At 39.7% G+C, this 18,739-nt stretch overlaps 1 protein-coding gene across 1 annotated transcript in view; it reads right to left on the reverse strand.

The window, feature by feature from the left end:
- LOC118676412 (ceruloplasmin-like) overlaps window positions 1–14,119 on the reverse strand; it is a 64,415-nt gene extending 50,296 nt beyond the window's left edge. Inside the window, exons 1-5 of the mRNA XM_036350283.1 lie at window positions 13,935–14,119; window positions 12,725–12,969; window positions 11,225–11,437; window positions 10,422–10,592; window positions 8,867–9,109 (exon numbers count right to left, since the gene is read on the reverse strand). Coding sequence (XP_036206176.1) covers window positions 8,867–9,109; window positions 10,422–10,592; window positions 11,225–11,437; window positions 12,725–12,969; window positions 13,935–14,089 — 1,027 coding nt within the window. The 5' untranslated portion in view covers window positions 14,090–14,119. The remainder of the gene's footprint in view (window positions 1–8,866; window positions 9,110–10,421; window positions 10,593–11,224; window positions 11,438–12,724; window positions 12,970–13,934) is intronic.
- Window positions 14,120–18,739: the final 4,620 nt, after the last annotated feature.

Here is an 18,739-nt window from a genome sequence, read left to right on the forward strand (position 1 = left end):
TTATGTAAAAGAAGCACAAAACAGCTGTGGTTTTTTTTGCACATGTTCATACATATTGTGTGAAAATGCATAGTAAACAGGTTTGCAAGTATTCACACCCAATCGTTTACAGTGATTACTCTCTGGAGAGGGAACTGACTGAGATGGTGGTGAAAATAATATTCCTTTCTAATATCATCAGATTCAACCCTTCAATTACAATGGCTGTGTGTGGTTCTCCTTTTCCCCATGGCCCTGAGAGGAACACAACACCCAGGAAATCCTAATAAACACCTGGTGCATAGTTGTTTAAATAATTAATTGAAGTGTGATGCTAACCAAAGTATGAGACTTAGAAAGAAAAAGGTTTTGATCAGAGAAGTAAACCCCATTTTTGTACAAAGAAATAAAAATTAAATTCTTCAGTTCTAATAATAATCAGATTTTCTGATTGAAAAGTAAAACAAAACATTTACATGATTATATGTAGAGTTTGGTTATATTTAAGAATATAAAAGATCAATAACTTCATAATTGAGCAGCCTATTATTCAAAGGACAGTGTGATTGAAGAGATAATAAATGAAAATAAGGAAGTTTACTGAGTAATGGATTATAATTACAGTTGACCCTTGAATAACTCAGGTTTGAATTGTGCAGGTCAACTTATATGCATATTTTTTCATTTTGTAAACAGACAACATAAACTTATGGTATTGATACATACAGTACAGGAGTGTAATTATTTTCTCTTACAATTTTCTTAATAACATTTTCTTTTCTCTAGCTTACTTTATTGTAAGAATACAGAAGATAATACATATAACATAAAAATATTTGCTTATTGACTGTTTATGTTATCAGTAAAGCTTCAACAGTGGGCTCAGTAAATGAGTTTTGAGGGAGTCAAAAGTTATATGTAGATTTCTGACAGCGAGGGCAGTCAGTGTTCCTAATCCCAACTTGTCAAAGGGTCAACTGTATTTGTTCCTACATAATTCTTGGCTCTGCCTCTTACAGGGTTTTGGGCAAGAGTTTAACTTCTTAGAACTTGTTTTCTCAATTGAAAAAAACAACAACAAACAAATCTGCAATAATACTTGCTCTCTCCAGTGCTCAGGTTTTTGTAAAACTCACAGGTTAATGAACATAAAAGTTTGTGTTTTTTTTTTTTTCTGTAAAAACAACAATAACAAATCCCCCTATATACCAAACAGGGTTTATTATCATAGAGTTAAAAGTACCAAAGGGTAGGAGAAAATAGCAGCTGAATAGGCAGAAGTGTTGGGGACCACATCCTTGGGCCAGGCCAGAAAAGCAATAAATCGGAGAACAACTACCCTGAATTAATAAATTAGACACAGCCGAGGAGACAATATTCAATAAGGAAGGGCAGAGGATGCCTAAAGAATGCCACTTTCCAGCCGTAACCTGCATGGAACCACCACCATGCCCTGGCACTGAGTGGTACAATACCTCCTGGCAGGTTCCCACATGTCTGCAGGGAGCACTTGCCAGAGTGACCTCCCTCACCAGGTCTTTTCATCAGCCTTCTGGGACCCAGCATTCCAAGATCTGGCTTCTGGAATGTAAGTAAGCCAGAGGGAACCCTGTGTACCACCTTTGCCCCGGGCCCTAGGACCTGCTGCCTGGATGAACTGGAACAACCCAGTGTGTGCCCCACTCCAGGCCACAGAAGAGTGTGGACTGTGTGCCCCAGAGAAACCGGCACCTTCTCCACCCTGGCCCCCAGGACAGCATTTCTGGGGCGACCTGGAACAACCCAGAATGTGCCTCATTCCTGGAAACAGGACTGTGCAACCCAGAGCAACCCATGCCCACTTTACCCAGGGTCCTGGGAGAGGCGACCCAGAGCAATCCAGCAGGTGCCTCACTCAGGGTCACAGGAAAGCGTGGATTGTGCAATACAGACCAACCCATGCTTGCTCCACCCCTTGTCCAGGGACTTACTGTCAGGGTGACCTGGAGTAACCCAGCACATGCCCTACTCTGAGCCATAGGAAAGCTCTGACTGTGTGAACCAGAGCAACCTGCACCTGCTACACCCCAGTCCCTGGGACAATCCTGCAGGGGCTATCCAGAGCAACCCGGCATGTGCCACATTCCAGGCCATAGGAGAGCACTGCTGGGGATACCTGGAGCAATCTGCTGTGCCTAACCAGGGGCCACAAGACCACACTACAAGTCTACTGCTGAGGGACATAGGGTGCCACCCTGCCACAGATGCCAGGGTCGCATAGAAAACTGCATGCCAGAGGGCTCTGGGACCCCACAGGGTGTCACACACCAAAGGAATTCTGCACATGCTCCCATCATCCTGAGCATCTGAAGCAGAAAACTGAGTGACCAGATCCATGGGAGAAGGGCCTACAACTCAGAGCAGAGACAATAAAGGCATGAGAGTAAAGGCAGACCCAGACTCTGGGCTAACGATTTCTGGACCATTGGCCTGATAGGGACTTCAACCTCTCAAACCCCAAGAAGGGTGACCAGGGCCAGAAAGATACAGCAAAAACAGGAAGACAAAGAACCCATAAAGGAAAGAAAAGGAGGAATCACCAGAAAAGGAACAAAATGAAATGGAGGCAAGCAATATGTCAGAGAAAGAATTCAGAGTAAGGGTTATGAAGTTCCTAAACTGGCTGGATAAAAAAACAACAACAAAAAAACCCAACAAACATATGTAAGAATCAAGTGGAAATAAAAAATGACATAACTGCACTAAAAAACACAATGGGAGGTTTCAACAGTAGACAAGAAGAAGTGGAGGACCAAATCAACAAGCAAGAACACAGGGAAGTAAAACATACCCAATCTGAACAAAAATGGAAAAAAAAATTAAAAAGCAGGAGAAGTGTTTAAGGGAGCTTTGTGGCAACATGAAACAAAGCATTATCCACATAACAGGGGTGCCAGAAGGTCAAGAAGAAGAGCAAGGATTAGAAAAACAATTTGAATAAATAATGACAGAAAACTTCCCTGACTTGGGGGGAAAAAAAGTCACACAAGCACAGATAGTCCCAAACAAAATGAACATAAAAGGACCCACACCAATTTGCTTCATAATTGCAAAGGCAAACGTTAATGACAAAAAAAGAATCTTAAGGGCTGCAAGAGAGAGACAGAAAGTTACCTACAAGGGATCTCCCATTAGACTATCAAATGATTTCTCAACAGAAACACATCAGGTCAGAAGGGAATGGAATGATGTATACAAAGTGATGCAGAACAAGGGACTGAATCCAAGAATACTCTATCCAGCAAGATGAAATCTGGAGCTTCACAGTCAAAAAAAGGCTAAGGGAGTTTATTACCACCAAAACCAGCAATGCAAGAAATGCTAAAGGGACTTTTGTAAAAAGAAGAAATATAAAAGGAGGAAGGAACACAGGCATAAAGAATAAAAATGGCAAAAAACAAGTACCTATCAATAATAACCTTAAACACAAAGGGATTAAATGCTCCAATCAAAAGACATAGGGTTGCTGAATGGATAAGAAAACATGACCCATATATTTGCTATCTAAGAGAGACCCACTTCAGAACAAAGGACTCACACAGACTGAAAGTGAAGGGATGGAAATAGAAATTTCAGGCAAACAGAAGTGAAAAAAAAGCTGGGGTAGCAATACTTATATCTGACAAAATAGACCTCAAAGTGAAGGCCATAACAAGAGATAAGGAGGGCTACTTCCTAATACTAAAGGGATTGATACAACAGGGAGATATAACTCTGGTAAACATATGTGCAACTAATATAGGAGCACCCAAATACATAAAAAAATCTTCTGGAAGATCAAGGGAGAGATTGACAGCAAAGCAATCATAGCAGGGGACTTTAATAGCCCATTGACATCACTTGATACATTCTCTAGACAAAATATTAACAAAGAAACAGCAATCCTACACGACTCACTAAATCAGATGGAACTAATTGACATCTTCAGAACATCTCACCCAAAAGCAATGGATTATACATTCTTCTTGACTATGTCTGGAACATTTTCAAAGATAGGCCACATGTTAGGACACAAACTAAGGCTCTACAAATTCAAGAAGTTTGAAATCATATCAAACATCTTCTCAGATCACAATGGCATGAAATTACAAATCAACTACAGTAAAAACAATACAAAAATTAAACACATGTAGGCTAACTAGCATGGTATTAAACAATGATTGGGTTACCAGAGAGATCAAAGAAGAAATTAAAAACATCCTGGAAACAAATGACAATGAAAATATACGGATCGAAAATCTATGGGACACAGTGAAAGCATTTCTGAGAGGGAACTTCATAGCTCTAGAGGCCTACTTAAAAAAAAAAAAGCTGGTAATAAATTATCTAAACCTACAACTTAAAGTATTAGAAAGAGAGCAACAATAAAATCCCAGAGTAAGCAGAAGGAGGAGATAATAAAGATCAGAGTAAAAATAACTACTATAGAGACCAAAAAAATAAAAAATAAAAAACAATACAAAAGGTGAATAAAACCAAGAGCTTAGTTCTTTGAAAGGATAAACAAGATTGATGAACCTCTAGCCAGGCTTACCAAGAAACAAAAAGAGAGGCCCCAAATAAACAAAATTAGAAATGAAAGAGGTGAAGTAACAACTGATCCTACAGACATACAGAGGATTGTAAAAAAACAACAACTATGAACTCTACTCCAACAAACTGGACAACATAGACAAAATGGACATATTCCTAGCAAAATACAATTTTTCAAAACTCAAACAGGAAGAATAACAAACCTGAATAGCCTGATAACTGCTGATGAAATTGAAGCAGTAATAAAAAAAACTTTTAGCAAACAAAAGCCCTAGTGCAGACAGCTTTACACAGGAGTTTTACCAAACATTCAAAGAAGAACTAAAACCTATCCTCCTCAGACTATTCCAAAAAATTTAAGAGGAAGGCACCCTTTCAAGCTCTTTCTATGAAGCCAGCATTATCCTAATCCCCAAACCAGATAAAGACACTACAAAGAAATAGAATTACAAGCCAATATCCCTGATGAATATAGATGCTAAAATACTCAACAAAATTCTAGCAAATCAGACCCAGCATTACATTAGAAAGGTCATACACCATGACCAAGTGGGATTCATTCCAGGGATGCAAGGCTGGTACAATATCCACAAATCAATAAACATGATGCATCACATAAACAAACTAAGATACAAAAATCACATAATCAGATCAATTGATGCAGAAAAAGCATTTGATAAAATTCATCACCTTTTCTTGATAAAAACTCTCAACAAAGTGGGAATAGAGGGATCATACCTCAACATAATAAAAGACTTCTATGACAAACTTACAGCCAACATCATACTCAATAGACAAAAACTAAAACCATTTCCCCTAAGAACAGGAATAAGACAGGATGTCCACTTTCACCACTCTTGTTCGAAGTAGTACTGGAAGTGCTAGCCATAGCAATCAGACAAGAAGAAATAAAAGGCATCCAAATTGGGAAAGAAGAAGTAAAACTGCCATTATTCACAGATGACCTGATATTGTACATAAAAAACCTAAAGACTTCATTAAAAATCTACTCTACTTAACAAATGAATTTGGCAATGTAGCAGGATACAAAATTAACACCCAGAAATCTATGGCCTTTCTATACACCAATAATGAACTCACAGTAAGAGAAACTAAAAGAAACAATACCATTTACCACTGCAACAAAAAAAATTAAGATACCTAGAAATAAACTTAACTAAGGAGGTAAAAGACCTGTACTCGGAAAACTACAGGATGTTGAGAAAAGAGATAGAGAAAGACATAAAAAAATGGAAGAATATACTGTATTCATGGATTGGTAGAATCAACATCCTTAAAATTTTCATACTACTCAAAGCAATCTATATATTTAATCCAATCTCCATTAAAATACCACTGGCATATTTCACAGACCTAGAACAAACTCTCCAAAAATTCATATGGAATTAAAAATGACCCTGAATAGCCACAGCAATCCTGAGAAAGAAGAACAAAGTTGGAGGGATCACAATACCAGCTATCAAGCTATATTACAAAGTCACTGTTCTCAAAACTGCCTGGTTTTGGCAAAAGAACAGACATACAGACCAATGGAACAGAACAGAGAACCCAGAAATTGACCCAAGCCATTATACTCAAAGAAGGCAAGAGCATACAATGGAGTCAAGTTAGTCTCTTTAATAAATGGTGTTGGGAAAATTGGACAGATACATGCAAAAAAATGAAACTAGACCACCAACTTACACCATACACAAAAATAAACTCAAAATGGATAAAGGACTTAAACATAAGACAAGAAATCATAAAAATCTTACAAGAAGCTATAGGCAGCAAAATAGCAGACAATTATCGTACCAATATCTTTACCAACACAACTTCTATGGCAATAGAAACTAAGGAGAAAATAAACAAATGGGACTACATCAAAATAAAATGCTTCTGCAGAGCAAAAGAAACCATCAAGAAAACATCAAGAGAGCCCACTACATGGGAGAACATATCTACACTAATAAAAGACAAGGATGCTAGTTGACCGTACCTTCGCTACACCTTAAGCCACACCCACCAGCCAATCAGAGTGACTATATACAAATTAACCCAACCAAGATGGTGACCGGCAGCCATGGAGCTAGAGCAAGCAGGAGGCTTGGTTGCCCGGGTGATGGAGGAAGCCAAGCTTCCCACCAGCCCTGAGCCGGTTGTGGCCTCCTCTCATGGCAACAAAGATTCAATTATAGAAGACAAATAAATCCAAGATAGCTGCTTCCAGCCAGCCTCCACTGGGAGCTTGGGTGATTGGGGGTTGTGGCCAGCCTGCAAACAGCCATCAGCCCCTCATCCAGGCTGGCCAAACCCTCATGGGGTGGGGGTCCCCGCTGGGAGGCTTAGCCAGCCTTAAAACGGCTGTCAGCCCATCACCCAGATTGTCCAGGCACCCCAGCAGGACCCCCCACCTTGAAGGGGCTGTGGCAAGCCTGCAAACAGCCATCAGCCCCTCACCTAGGCTGGCCAGGCACTCCTATATAATAACAGGGTAATATGCAAATTGACCCTAACAGCAGAACGACTGGGAATGACTGGTCACTATGACACACACTGACCACCAGGGGGCAGATGCTCAATGCAGGAGCTGTCCCCTGGTGGTCAGTGCACTCCACAGAGGGAGCTCTGCTCAGCCACAATCCAGGTTGACGGCTGCCAGTTCAGCAGTGGAGGTGGGAGCCTCTCCCACCTCCTCAGCAACACTAAGGATGTCCAACTGCAGCTTAGGCCTGCTCCCTGCTGGCAAGTCGACATCCCCCAAGGGCTCCCGTGCTGCCAGAGGGATGTCTGACTGCCAGCTTGGGCCCGATCTCCCAGGGAGCGGGTCTAAGTCATCAGGTGCTCATCCCCCAAGGGGTCAGACTGCGAGAGGACTCTGGCTGGGCTGAGAGACCCGCCCCCCCTGCTCCAAGTGCACAAATTTCTGTGCACCGGGCCTCTAGTTTACTAATATTATATCTGATAAGGGTTTAATCTCCAAAATTTATAGGGAACTCATACAACCTAATAAAAGGAAGATAAATAATCCAATAAAAAAATGGGCAATGAACCTAAATAGATATATTTCAAAAGTGGATATAGAGAAGGCCAAGAGACATATGAAAACATGCTCAAAGTCACTAATCATCAGAGAGTTGCAAATCAACATGACAATCAGGTACCATCTCACACTTGTGAGAATGGCTATCATCAACAAATCAACAAATGACAAGTGCTGGTGAGGATGTGGAGAAGAAGAACCCTCGTGCACTGCTTGTGGGAATGCAGACTGGTGTAGCCACTGTGGAAAAGAGTATGGCGTTTCCTCAAAATATTGAAAATGGATCTCCCATTTGACCCAGTAATCCCACTCCTAAGAATATATCTCAGGAAATAAACACCAATCAGAAAGGACCTATGCACCCCCATGTTGATAGCAGCACAATTTACAATAGTTAAGATTTGCATACAGCCTAAGTGCTTATCAGCTCATGAGTGGATTAAAAAACTGTGGTACACCTACCCAATGGAATACTATGCTGCGGTAAAAAAGAAGGAAATTTTACCATTTGCAACAGCATGGATGGACCTTGAGACCATTATGCTAAGCAAAATAACCCAGTTGGAGAAAGATAAATATCACATGATCTCATTCATATGTGGCATATAATGATCAACATAATTTGATGAACAAAAATAGAGCCAGAGACAAATGGCAGTGGAGGTGGGGGGTTGGGGTGGTTAGAAAGCAACCAAAGGACTTGTATGTATTCATATTAGCATAACCAATGGACACAGACACTGGGGCAATGGGGGCTTCCAGGAGTGGGAATGGCTGGGGGGGAGGAGTGTTAATCAGGGGAAAAGGAGAGATATGTAAAACTTTAGACAATAAAAAAAAAATTCAGAGACACAGAAACATCAAACAGACTGTTAAACCTCAGAAGGAAGGTAGGGGTGGATGGAAAGTGGGGGATGGGAGGGGTAAGAGATCAACCAAAGACTTGTATGCATACATATAAGTATAACAATGGACACAGAGTGTTGGGGGGGGGGTGAGGGCATGTGGGGGAGGGGGCTTGGGAGGGCAGCAGTGCTAGGTAGAGGTCAATGTGAGAAAAAGGGGACATATGTAATACTTTCAAAAATAAAGGATTTAAATTTAAAAATAAGTGCCAGAGACCTGGTTTCTAGGCCTGACCTCATCACTGACTTTCTAAATCCTATCACCTTGCTAGATTTATTTCTTCATTTGGCATATGAGGTATTAGTAATGGGTTGTAACCTTCAAATTCCTCTGACCCTGTATTATGTAAAAGAAATAAATCCGTACCATATATCGGACAGCCCAGTATCCACTCTCCAGGGCCCTTTGCCACCATGAAGGCATCTTCCAATGAGGCAGGGAAGACCGTAATGGTGTCCTTCCTGTGATTTCGAGATAGCAGAGTTTGTCCATGGAGATAGATGGGGTGTATATCGAACAGGTCACCCATGCCAATAAAATACCACTTGACCTTGTCCTCTGCACACATGGTGAGATTGGGTAGATTTCCATACATGTATCCATTAATTGCTGAAAAAAAATGTAAATTAACCTATGAAGCATGATAGACAAGGGCCATATGGTATAAATTCTATGCATTTCCTCATTACAGAAACCCAGCAGTGTTAACATTGTCCTTATACATAATCTATGACAAGAGTTGATTTGTGTTTCACAAAAAAGAGGCCATAAACATTGTGTATGATTACAAGTGGTAGTAGCACAAGGATTTAGAGCAGCAGTTCTCAACTTGTGGGTCGTGACGCCTTTGGCGGTCAAATGACCCTTTCACAGGGGTTGCCTAAGACCATCCTGCATAACAGATACTTACATTACGATTCATAAGAGTAGCAACATTACAGTTATGAAGTAGCAACGAAAATAATTTTATGGCTGGGTCACAACATGAGTATCTATATTTAAAGGACCAGAAGGTTGAGAACCATTGATTTAGAGGCAAGAGGAGGAAAGGTAAACCAAAAGGCAGGAAGCAGTGAAAGATAAAAAGAATAGAATTAAGCAAAGTCTGTGAAGAAGAGAGAAAGACAAAGGTGACAGATAATAGGAGCATCTTTTCTGAAAAAGTCTGTTTACAAATACATTTTCATAACATACCTGGTCAGTTATGTCTTTGCTCTTCCATAATATATTATTACCTTAAAACAACACCTTTTCTATGATTTTACCATCAATTTTTTATCACTATCAGACTTTAGAAAACAAATGCATTTATCTAACTTCACTTGCTAGGAAACTTTGGAAAGTAGCAGGATTTACTAGATGCCTTGCATATCAACCAGCAGAGCCTGAGTGAAAAACTGAAACATAAATTCAAGCAAACAAACTTAACAAAGGAAATTCACTAAATAGAATCACAGAAGTTAGACTTATCCTATATAATAAAAGCCTAATATGCTAAGTGTCCAGTCATCCATTCAACCAATCAAAGCATAATATGCTAATGATATGCTAAGGCCGCTCAACCACTTGCTATGACGTGCACTGACCACCAGGGGGCAGATGCTCTGACCGGTAGGTTAGCTTGCTGCTGGGGTCCGGCTGATCAGGACTGAGTGAGATGGGCCAGACATGCCCTGGAGCCCTCCTGTGGTCCCTCCCCAGCTGGCCAACTTCCCGTGTCCCTCCCCGGTCCTGATCATGCACTGGTGGGGTCCCTTGGCCTGGACTGTGCCCTCTCACAATCTGGGACCCCTTGGGGGATGTTGGAGAGCTGGTTTCGGCCTGATCCTGCAGGTCCGGCCGAGGGACCCCACTGGTGCATGAATTCGTGCACCAGGCCTCTAGTAGTATATTATAAATGAGAAAGGTTTTTTAATCTTACAGGCCATAGTATTGCTGCGTTCGAAGCTTTGATCAGTAGCATTAACTTGGCCAGGTTCAGTATATGTATTAATATTGTCATCGATATACCAACTCTTGTTTTCATTAGTTTGAGAGAACATCAGGACATAAAACTTGTCGATATATTTTTCAGTGTCTCCATCCAGCGTGCCTGAAACAAATAAACATCAACAAAAAACAGCAAACTTTCTCTTTGCATAATTACTTTTGCTATAAAATAAGCTGATGATTCTATTTATTTACTTATTGAATTTTATTGTTGAGAGTATTACAGAGTTCCTCCTTTTCCACCCATTAACCTCTTCCAGCCTGCTCCCATCCCCCCACCAGGCCCTCACCACCCTATTGTCTGTGTCCATGGGTTTGATGGTTCTAATGGATTCAACTTAAAATATAAAAGTAAAATCTTGCACCCTCACAGACAGAACCCTAAGGAACCATGCATGCAAGGAACAGGCAGATAGCTTCTCATCTCATTTCCTCCCACCCTGTGATTCAACACTTCTCGGTAGGAGAAAGGTGGCTGCAGCACTTTTGGGTGAGGAAGGCTAAAGTGAAGTTTAATGGGTTGGATTATCATCTACTGATCAAACTGGATTACTGGACTTGAACCCAGGCATTGTACTCAAGACAGCCATCTAGTGCTTAGAGTTCAAGATGGCAACTTTATTTTTTTACTAGAGAATCAAGATTAAGGCAGGAAAAAAGAGCTCATTTGATAGCAAAATTTCACATATTCTGGTTGACTCAATTGCTGCATGAAATTTAAAAAAAAATTGTTACCTCTTTTACAAGTCAGAATTGGTCCAATAAGTCCTGAAGCCACATCTCTGGGAGTGTCTACATGGGAGTGGTATATCCTTGTTACGCAGTTACTGTCATTGGGGCCAGGCCCCTGCCTTTCCTGTACAAACCACCTGTAAGTATACCGGCTCCCTGGCTCCACACGGTCATCCTCCTTTTGCAAGCTGGTAGTATTATCAGGATAGAGAGCACCTAGGAAACATAATCTGCATTGTGGTCATAGTAACCATTAGACATCATGAATGTGACTCATGGTTTTTCCATTAAGCCATGAATGTTGGCTAATTTGTATTTTCAGAGTAAAGTGTGCATTTCTCTCTTCTCTCCTGACTCCTTTTTCCCCAGGTCCCATTTAGTTGGGTTTCATCTAAATGCCCAGCTTGGCCACTTTCTAGACCAAATTGTAATGAGGCAGGCAGTATATTATCAGACTTTCATCACTTTTATTGATGGATTCCATAAATATTTAATGTTCACCTACTATGTTAATAGATATTGGATACAGAGATCAAGGCTCTTGAGTTGCCCTCCACATTTTCTTCACTGCAAATAAGACTTTGGATGCATGACATCAAGAGGCATCCGTGTGACCTCCAAGAAGACCACTGGGATCCAAAAGTAGCCCTCTGCAGAGCTTACATTAATTACCCTGAACTATTACTTCAGTTCTGAATTTGGGACTTTGCTTTCCTCTCTTTAAATTTCACTTCAGATCTCCACTTCTTGAGGCTAGAATCCTGATAACTATGCATAAAGCTTCTTCATTAAATAGAATACTTTGATGCATGGCAAACTTCTCATTCTTTACCCATCTTTTGGGACTCTCGCACTCCATTTGAACACAAAACGCTATTTACTGATTTTCTCTTCCCCTTTCCCCCAATGCCATCAGACAGATGTGTAAGAGGGAAGATACTGTCTAGAAGTCAGTGATTTCTCTTGACACTGATGTTTTCCAAGAGGCTAATCCTCATTCACTAGGAAATGAAATACGATGGGGCAGAACAGTATTTCTGCCAACAAACATTTCGCTCATGAGTGGCTCCTACAAAAAAATGTCCTTTGGGTCAGTAAAAAGTGTGTTTTCTTTCCCAGAAATTGTACCAGAGTTGTCACTCATTCAAGATTTAAATGAGGAAGGAGACTTGACTCTGGGTGAGAACACAAAATATAGATGATGGACGTATTACACTTGAAACCATATAATTTTATTAACCAATGTCACACCAATAAATTCAATAAAAATTTTAAAACGCACATGGCAACAAATAAAAAAGATTTAAATGAAAAATTTAAAAAAGAACTGTTTTGGATATAAATATTAAAGACATCAGAAGTAATAAGAGTATGCAAACATCTCAAACTACTCCTAGTTCATAATGATACCCAGTTAATAATTACCTTATTTTTCCTCAAGTGTTGGGTTCATTCTCTCTATGAGCAAAAACTCCGGCATATAAGGAAAGCGAATCCACTTACCTTCATTTTCTTTAGTGTAGGTTAATCCATGAGGATGGAAACTATACATTCTTGAAGCAAAATTTTTTACATGTACATAAATGTGGTCTCCAGTCTCTGCTTTAATTATCGGACCTAAAAATCCCAACCATAATGGTTTTTTAATGATCTTTTGAAATGTACCATCAGTATACTGAAAATACAAAGCCTTTTTATAAACACGTCCTATTCTATCTGGGCCACGTTGTAGATATATCTGGGACTCTCTGCAAAAAAGAAACAAACAAAAAAGAGAGAATGTTAACAAATTTTGACTAGAAAAAAAAAAGTTGAATCAAGTGAAACTAGAAGAAAGAATCTTTACAACCTAATTTTGATAGAGAAAACAGACACCAGAGAAAATATGAAGGGCATAAAAAAAGGTGGTGCAGCCAAGGAGAATATTGGAATGTCTGGTGAAGAGACCAAATGCAAAGGTAGCAAGTAATACATGTGGGGTTTGGTTTAAAATATATGCATGCATATGAGCAAAACCAATGGACACAGACAGTAAGGGGGTGAGGGCTTGGGCTTGGGAGGGGGGGTGGTGGGGGAGAAGTCAATGGGGGAAAAAGGGAGACTCCTGTAATACTTTAAACAATAAAGAATAATAAAAAAAGACTTACCAAATTCTTTGTACTGAACTACAAAAGAGCTTCTCACCTCACTTTGAAGTTACTTTAGCTCACAAGCACTTAGGATCATTTACACATTTAAATACACTTGTGATTTGTTAGTAGAATTGGGGTATTTTGGCAACAAACAGTAAATCCATATTCCACAAGTAACCTCTAGATGACCCCCTTCCTATTATCTGAAGAGATAAGCCAAGGAGATAGCTGCAATTTTACAGTCTCCGGCATACACTCAATATTAGAAAGAAGACTGGTTTTACATCTTGAGCACTACTTGAACAAAGCAGCTGATAAAAACAGAATAAGACATGTTCCCAAAGTAATGTGACATGAGGGCAAGAGTGGCAATAATCCCTGGAAGGAGCGATGTCTGATTTATATTAATATCTGTCTTCCATGCCATTTTATACTAAAAACAGAAAGGAAGTGGTTCTAGTAGTGTTTCAAATGTGCCGTTAAAGGGTCAATCATGGGAAATCTTCATCAGCATTTTATCAATTAGTAACAGAAACTTTTGCTTCTGATAGTAGCTTTTTCAACACAAAGGTATTACTTACTCATCTTCTGATATAGGCCTCCCATTCAGCATATTTTTACCAGTCGGAGCATAGTTCCACGTAGTTTCTTTAATTGCTATATAGTAGTGCCTATCTTTTGCCCAACCCAGAGAACTAATAAAAACCAGAAAGGTCAGTGGTAAAAGGAACTTCATTTTTAAACCCTGAGTCTGGAGAGACTAACTGAATGATGCTTGCCTTCCTTTTATAATCCAGACTTTCTTTCTTATTGGTACCATTTACATAACTTAAGGTTGCATAAGAGCTCATCATGTGCTTCATCTACATATCTGTCAATTCCATTCCAAGTACATTTAATTTTCATTAATCACACAGGTGAAATGCTACACAATCCATAGAGAATACTGGGGTTTTGGCCAGGTGTATACTGCCAGTTTAGAGCATTTTAAATTACTGGCTAGATTGGCTATCCAAATCATCCATCATCCCCTGACAATTATTATCTATTTCTAGATTGTAGGAATTATCTCCAGTTCAGTCTCCAGTCTTCATTTTCTTATTGTTCATAGCTCTCATTCTCAAATTCTTTTTTAATTGTTAAAACTTATTACCCAAATGATATTTTAAATTCCTTGTCACTTATGACTTTCTTTAAGTTATTCTCAAATTTTTTGATGTCTAAAACTATCCATAATCTAGTCCCCAATCTGATATTCCAAGTTTGTCTCCATAGCTCACTTATAGGATCCCTTCCCTTTGGGAAGTTGTCTTACTAATGACGCAGCCTGGAGTGGGAGAGAATACAAGAGCACTGGTTTCAATCCAACTCTGCCTCTCACCAGCTGTGACCTATGTGTGATTGTGGAACTCAATTTCTCTCTTTTTAAAAAAAAATATATTTTTATTGATTTTAGAGAGGAAGAGAGAGGGAGATAGAAACATCAATGAGGACAGAGAATCATTGATTGGCCACCTCCTGCACACCCCCTACTGGGGATCAAGCCCGCAACCATGGGCATGTGCCCTTAACTGGAATCAAACCCGGGACCCTTTGGTCTGCAGGCCAATGCTCTATCCACTGAGCCAAACCAGCTAGGGCTCAAATTCTCAGTTTATAAAGTGATAATAATATTACCCACTTAGGAAGCTGTGAAAATTAAATGAGACAACACATGTTTAGAGGTGCTTGGAGACACATAAGGAGCCTGGTACACAGCCAGCATTTCACAAGTGCTACATAGCCCCTTCCCCCCATTGTTAGAGTGGGCTTTGTGACACTGCAAGTTTTGACATCTGTGGAGTTAGCAACTGTTGTTTATAAAAAAAAAAAGCCTATATAGCCTCACTATTTGTGAGTGTTTCACATTGGTGAATTCTTTGGTGATTTAAAGAAGAAGCTGGGTAAATAGCCTGCTGCTTTGGCAAATTTTAATGTCACCAGCAGATGTTGGAAGGAATTCAGAACAGTTAGGCCTGGAGGGATGCGGATGTGTGGAGAAACTGCCCACTGGAGAACTAAGAGGAAGAGATTCACACCCCTGTACCCTTGGGAAATAGCTGAAATGGTTGGAGAGAAGGCCAGGTAAGTCATGATGGATCTCATGAGAGAGGGGTTAGAGATGGATTCTCTTACCTTAAGAAGGAGATCGAACTAGGTTGGACTAGATTGAAAGCTATAGTCTCACAGATTTCACTCTGTATATGGAAGAACCATCCCTGTCACTGTGGCCTAGACCAGCTGTTGTAAAAGGATCTACTCATTAGGCAGTGGGGCAGGATTCCTTAAATGGGCTTTAAATGTCCCTTTACCCAGGAATTCTATGACTTCCTTCCTCATTCTCCCAGGAACATTAATTTTACTCTGGAATGTGAATAACATAAGACTCATTCAGTTGGCATTTTTTCCCTTAGTAAATATCCCAATAAGTACAAAGAAGTCTACTATATTCAAATCAAACCGATCCACCCCCAGTTCCCACTCCACCATTTACTAGCTGTGTAATTTTGGATCAGTTGCATAATCATTCCTACCTGGATCTCCTTACTTGTAACATGAAAGTAATAATAATTAAAGCTCAGTGTTCCTCTGAGGACCTGAGGATCATTTACACATTTAGATAGAGGCCAGAGATTCAAAGAAAGTTAGCACCCTCCCCACCAGACAACAAAATGGTGTTGGTAAATATTTGTTGTTTGTTTCTTCTGAACATATGACTGAAAAAACTGGCATCATCTTTTTTGGGGGGTGGGGTGGGGAATGGGACATTTTTTTCCCCCCAACATTATATTTTATCGCTTGTCAAGATGGGAATAATTTTTGCAGTCCTGTCATTTCCTTTCAGCATAGCCCTCAGTAGATCAGTCTTTTAACATAGTAATATTTGAAGTTGGTCACCAATAGTGACTACATTCTTGGTTTGTAGCCTGGAACATAAGGCAAGGCAACTTACTTAGCTAAATCTTGTTGAATTTGGCCCAAAGATGTGAACCCAAATATTTTGGAGGAAAATTTGGATTACTTTTTGTTTTGTTTTTTAATTCCATGGTTAATAATAAGCTTAAGAAAGAAATACAGCATGTGAAACTATGGATAAAAACCTATGATAAGAGCACCTTAGGTTTGAAAAACATTTGACAATATATAAAAATATCTTAAAAAAGAAAAATATTACCCTATGTAATCTTTAAAACATTCTCTCCTATCCCTCACCCTTTATACCTATTTAACAGATTAGGTATCTAAAGCTCAGATGGTCAAATAACTTGCTGCAGGACACACACTTCCAAGTTATGGTACCAGGAGTCAAATTAAGTCATTAGATTCCAAGTTAAATGTTGTTTCCATGTGATTTTAATTGGCTCCAATAGTTGGTATGCATACTGAGTTTTGCTCATAATATATGACTCTAAGTGTATCTTTCAACAAGGCAGACCAATGAGATACAAATGATGTGGCAGCAACATGGGGAGTTGAAAGACAATGGGGAAGGTGTTGGCAACTTTCACATCATTTATATCACTTCTACCAATACCACCATTTGTTGAAAGTCAGATCTTTCTTAGCCACTTTTTAAACATTAGCTCTAATTGTGTCAACAAGTCCTAAAAAGGAAGTTTATTAAGTTATTTTAATAGATGAGGAAACTGGAACTTGGGGTTTTAAATAACTTGCCAAAGCAAGTAGGTTTTACTACCAGGATTTAAACATAAGCATGGACGCCTGGCAAATGCTCATAGTATTTAGCTTCCATTCTCATAATCTAGGCAATTGTGAAAACCTATCAACCAGATTAGAAGAGTTTAAATAGGTAGAACAACTAGTAGCTGGCACAGACAAGTATATTGGTGGTGGAGCTCTGTGTCCTTTTCGGGTTAACTATGTAAACTACAAGCTTCCAGAATATGGGGTAGACTCTATGAGGGACAAGATGCCCACAAAATGAGGCATAGAAAGGAACAGTGGGAAGATATTGAGGACCGATGAGAAAGAGAAGATCAGTCCCTGAAACCCAGAACTGGCCTGAGCAGGCACTCACGGCTAGACCTTGGTCTTCTCCTTTTGGATATAATTTCCAGAACACCAACATCAGATAATACCACTGTGACCAGGATAGATCAAGGCAAAAACTCCATAATAACATCTGAACACACATGAGGAACACAAACATTGTTCAAACTTTCAAAATAACCAAATGTTGCCCTAGTTAGTTTGGCTCAGTGGATAGAACATTGGCCCACAGACTGAGGCGTCTTGGGTTGAGTTTGGGTCAAGGGCATGTACCTAGGATGCAGGCTCAATCCCCCGCCCCGGTAAGGGTGCTAGTCAGAGGCAATCGACCCATGTGTCTCTCTCACATCGATGTTTCTCTCTCTCTCTGTTTCCATCCCTCCCTTTCATGCTCTCTAAAAAAATCAATGGGAAATATCCTTGGGTGAGGATTAACAAAAAAATAAAATAACCAAATGTTCCCTTATCCTGACTATAACTGGCTGCTGTTTCTTTGCCAACTACAGCTTTAGCTTTGCTTAATTTCTCTGCCTTACAGATAAGATTTATTCAGATATCCAATCATAGAATTACCCCTACTTTCTCACTCCTTTCCTGTTCACCTAAGGGGGAGAAAGGGTCCTATACAAGAAGAAACACTTGTGAAAGTCACAGGCCAGAAACAGAGGCCCACTAAAAGACTGAGATCTATTTGGAAGACTATAGAACAGTCTTATTCTCCACCCTTACCACCATACAAACAATGCTCCAGTATTGGACAGGGGATTCTAGTTGAAAGAGCTACAGACACAAACTATCCCTAACTAGAGCTGAAAGAGCTGTAAGACAGACTATCCTTAAGAAGGAATTATTAGGGAAGTCCCCAATCAAGAGGGCAGACCCGCCTCCCCCCCCCCCCCCCAAAAAAAAAGGACGCTGGAGGAATTTGGAGCCTCTGACACTTATAACTACAACATTAAACACAGCCCAACTCCTAGCTAGATTATCGTAAATCTTTACACGGGCTTGTTTACCTCAGTCCCTATTACCTAACATCACACTTTCACCTTTAAACACAAAATTAAAAGACACACCAAAAAGGAAGGAAAAAACAGTCTGACAAGATAAAGTAAGCATCAGAACCAGACTCAGAGATGATACGCATTAGAATTGTCAGATAATTTAAAATAACTATGATTCATATGTTAAGGGCTTTAATGAAAAAAAAAATTAGCATGTAAGAACATGTAAGCAATGTAACTATAGAGATAAAAATTTTAAGAAAGAATCAATTGTAACAGAAATGAAGAATGCTTTTGATGCTTCATTAGACTGGGCACAGCCAAGAAGAGAATCA

The sequence above is a fragment of the Myotis myotis genome, unplaced genomic scaffold, assembly GCF_014108235.1.
Source record: "Myotis myotis isolate mMyoMyo1 unplaced genomic scaffold, mMyoMyo1.p scaffold_m19_p_2, whole genome shotgun sequence".
NCBI classification, from domain to species: Eukaryota; Metazoa; Chordata; class Mammalia; order Chiroptera; family Vespertilionidae; genus Myotis; species Myotis myotis.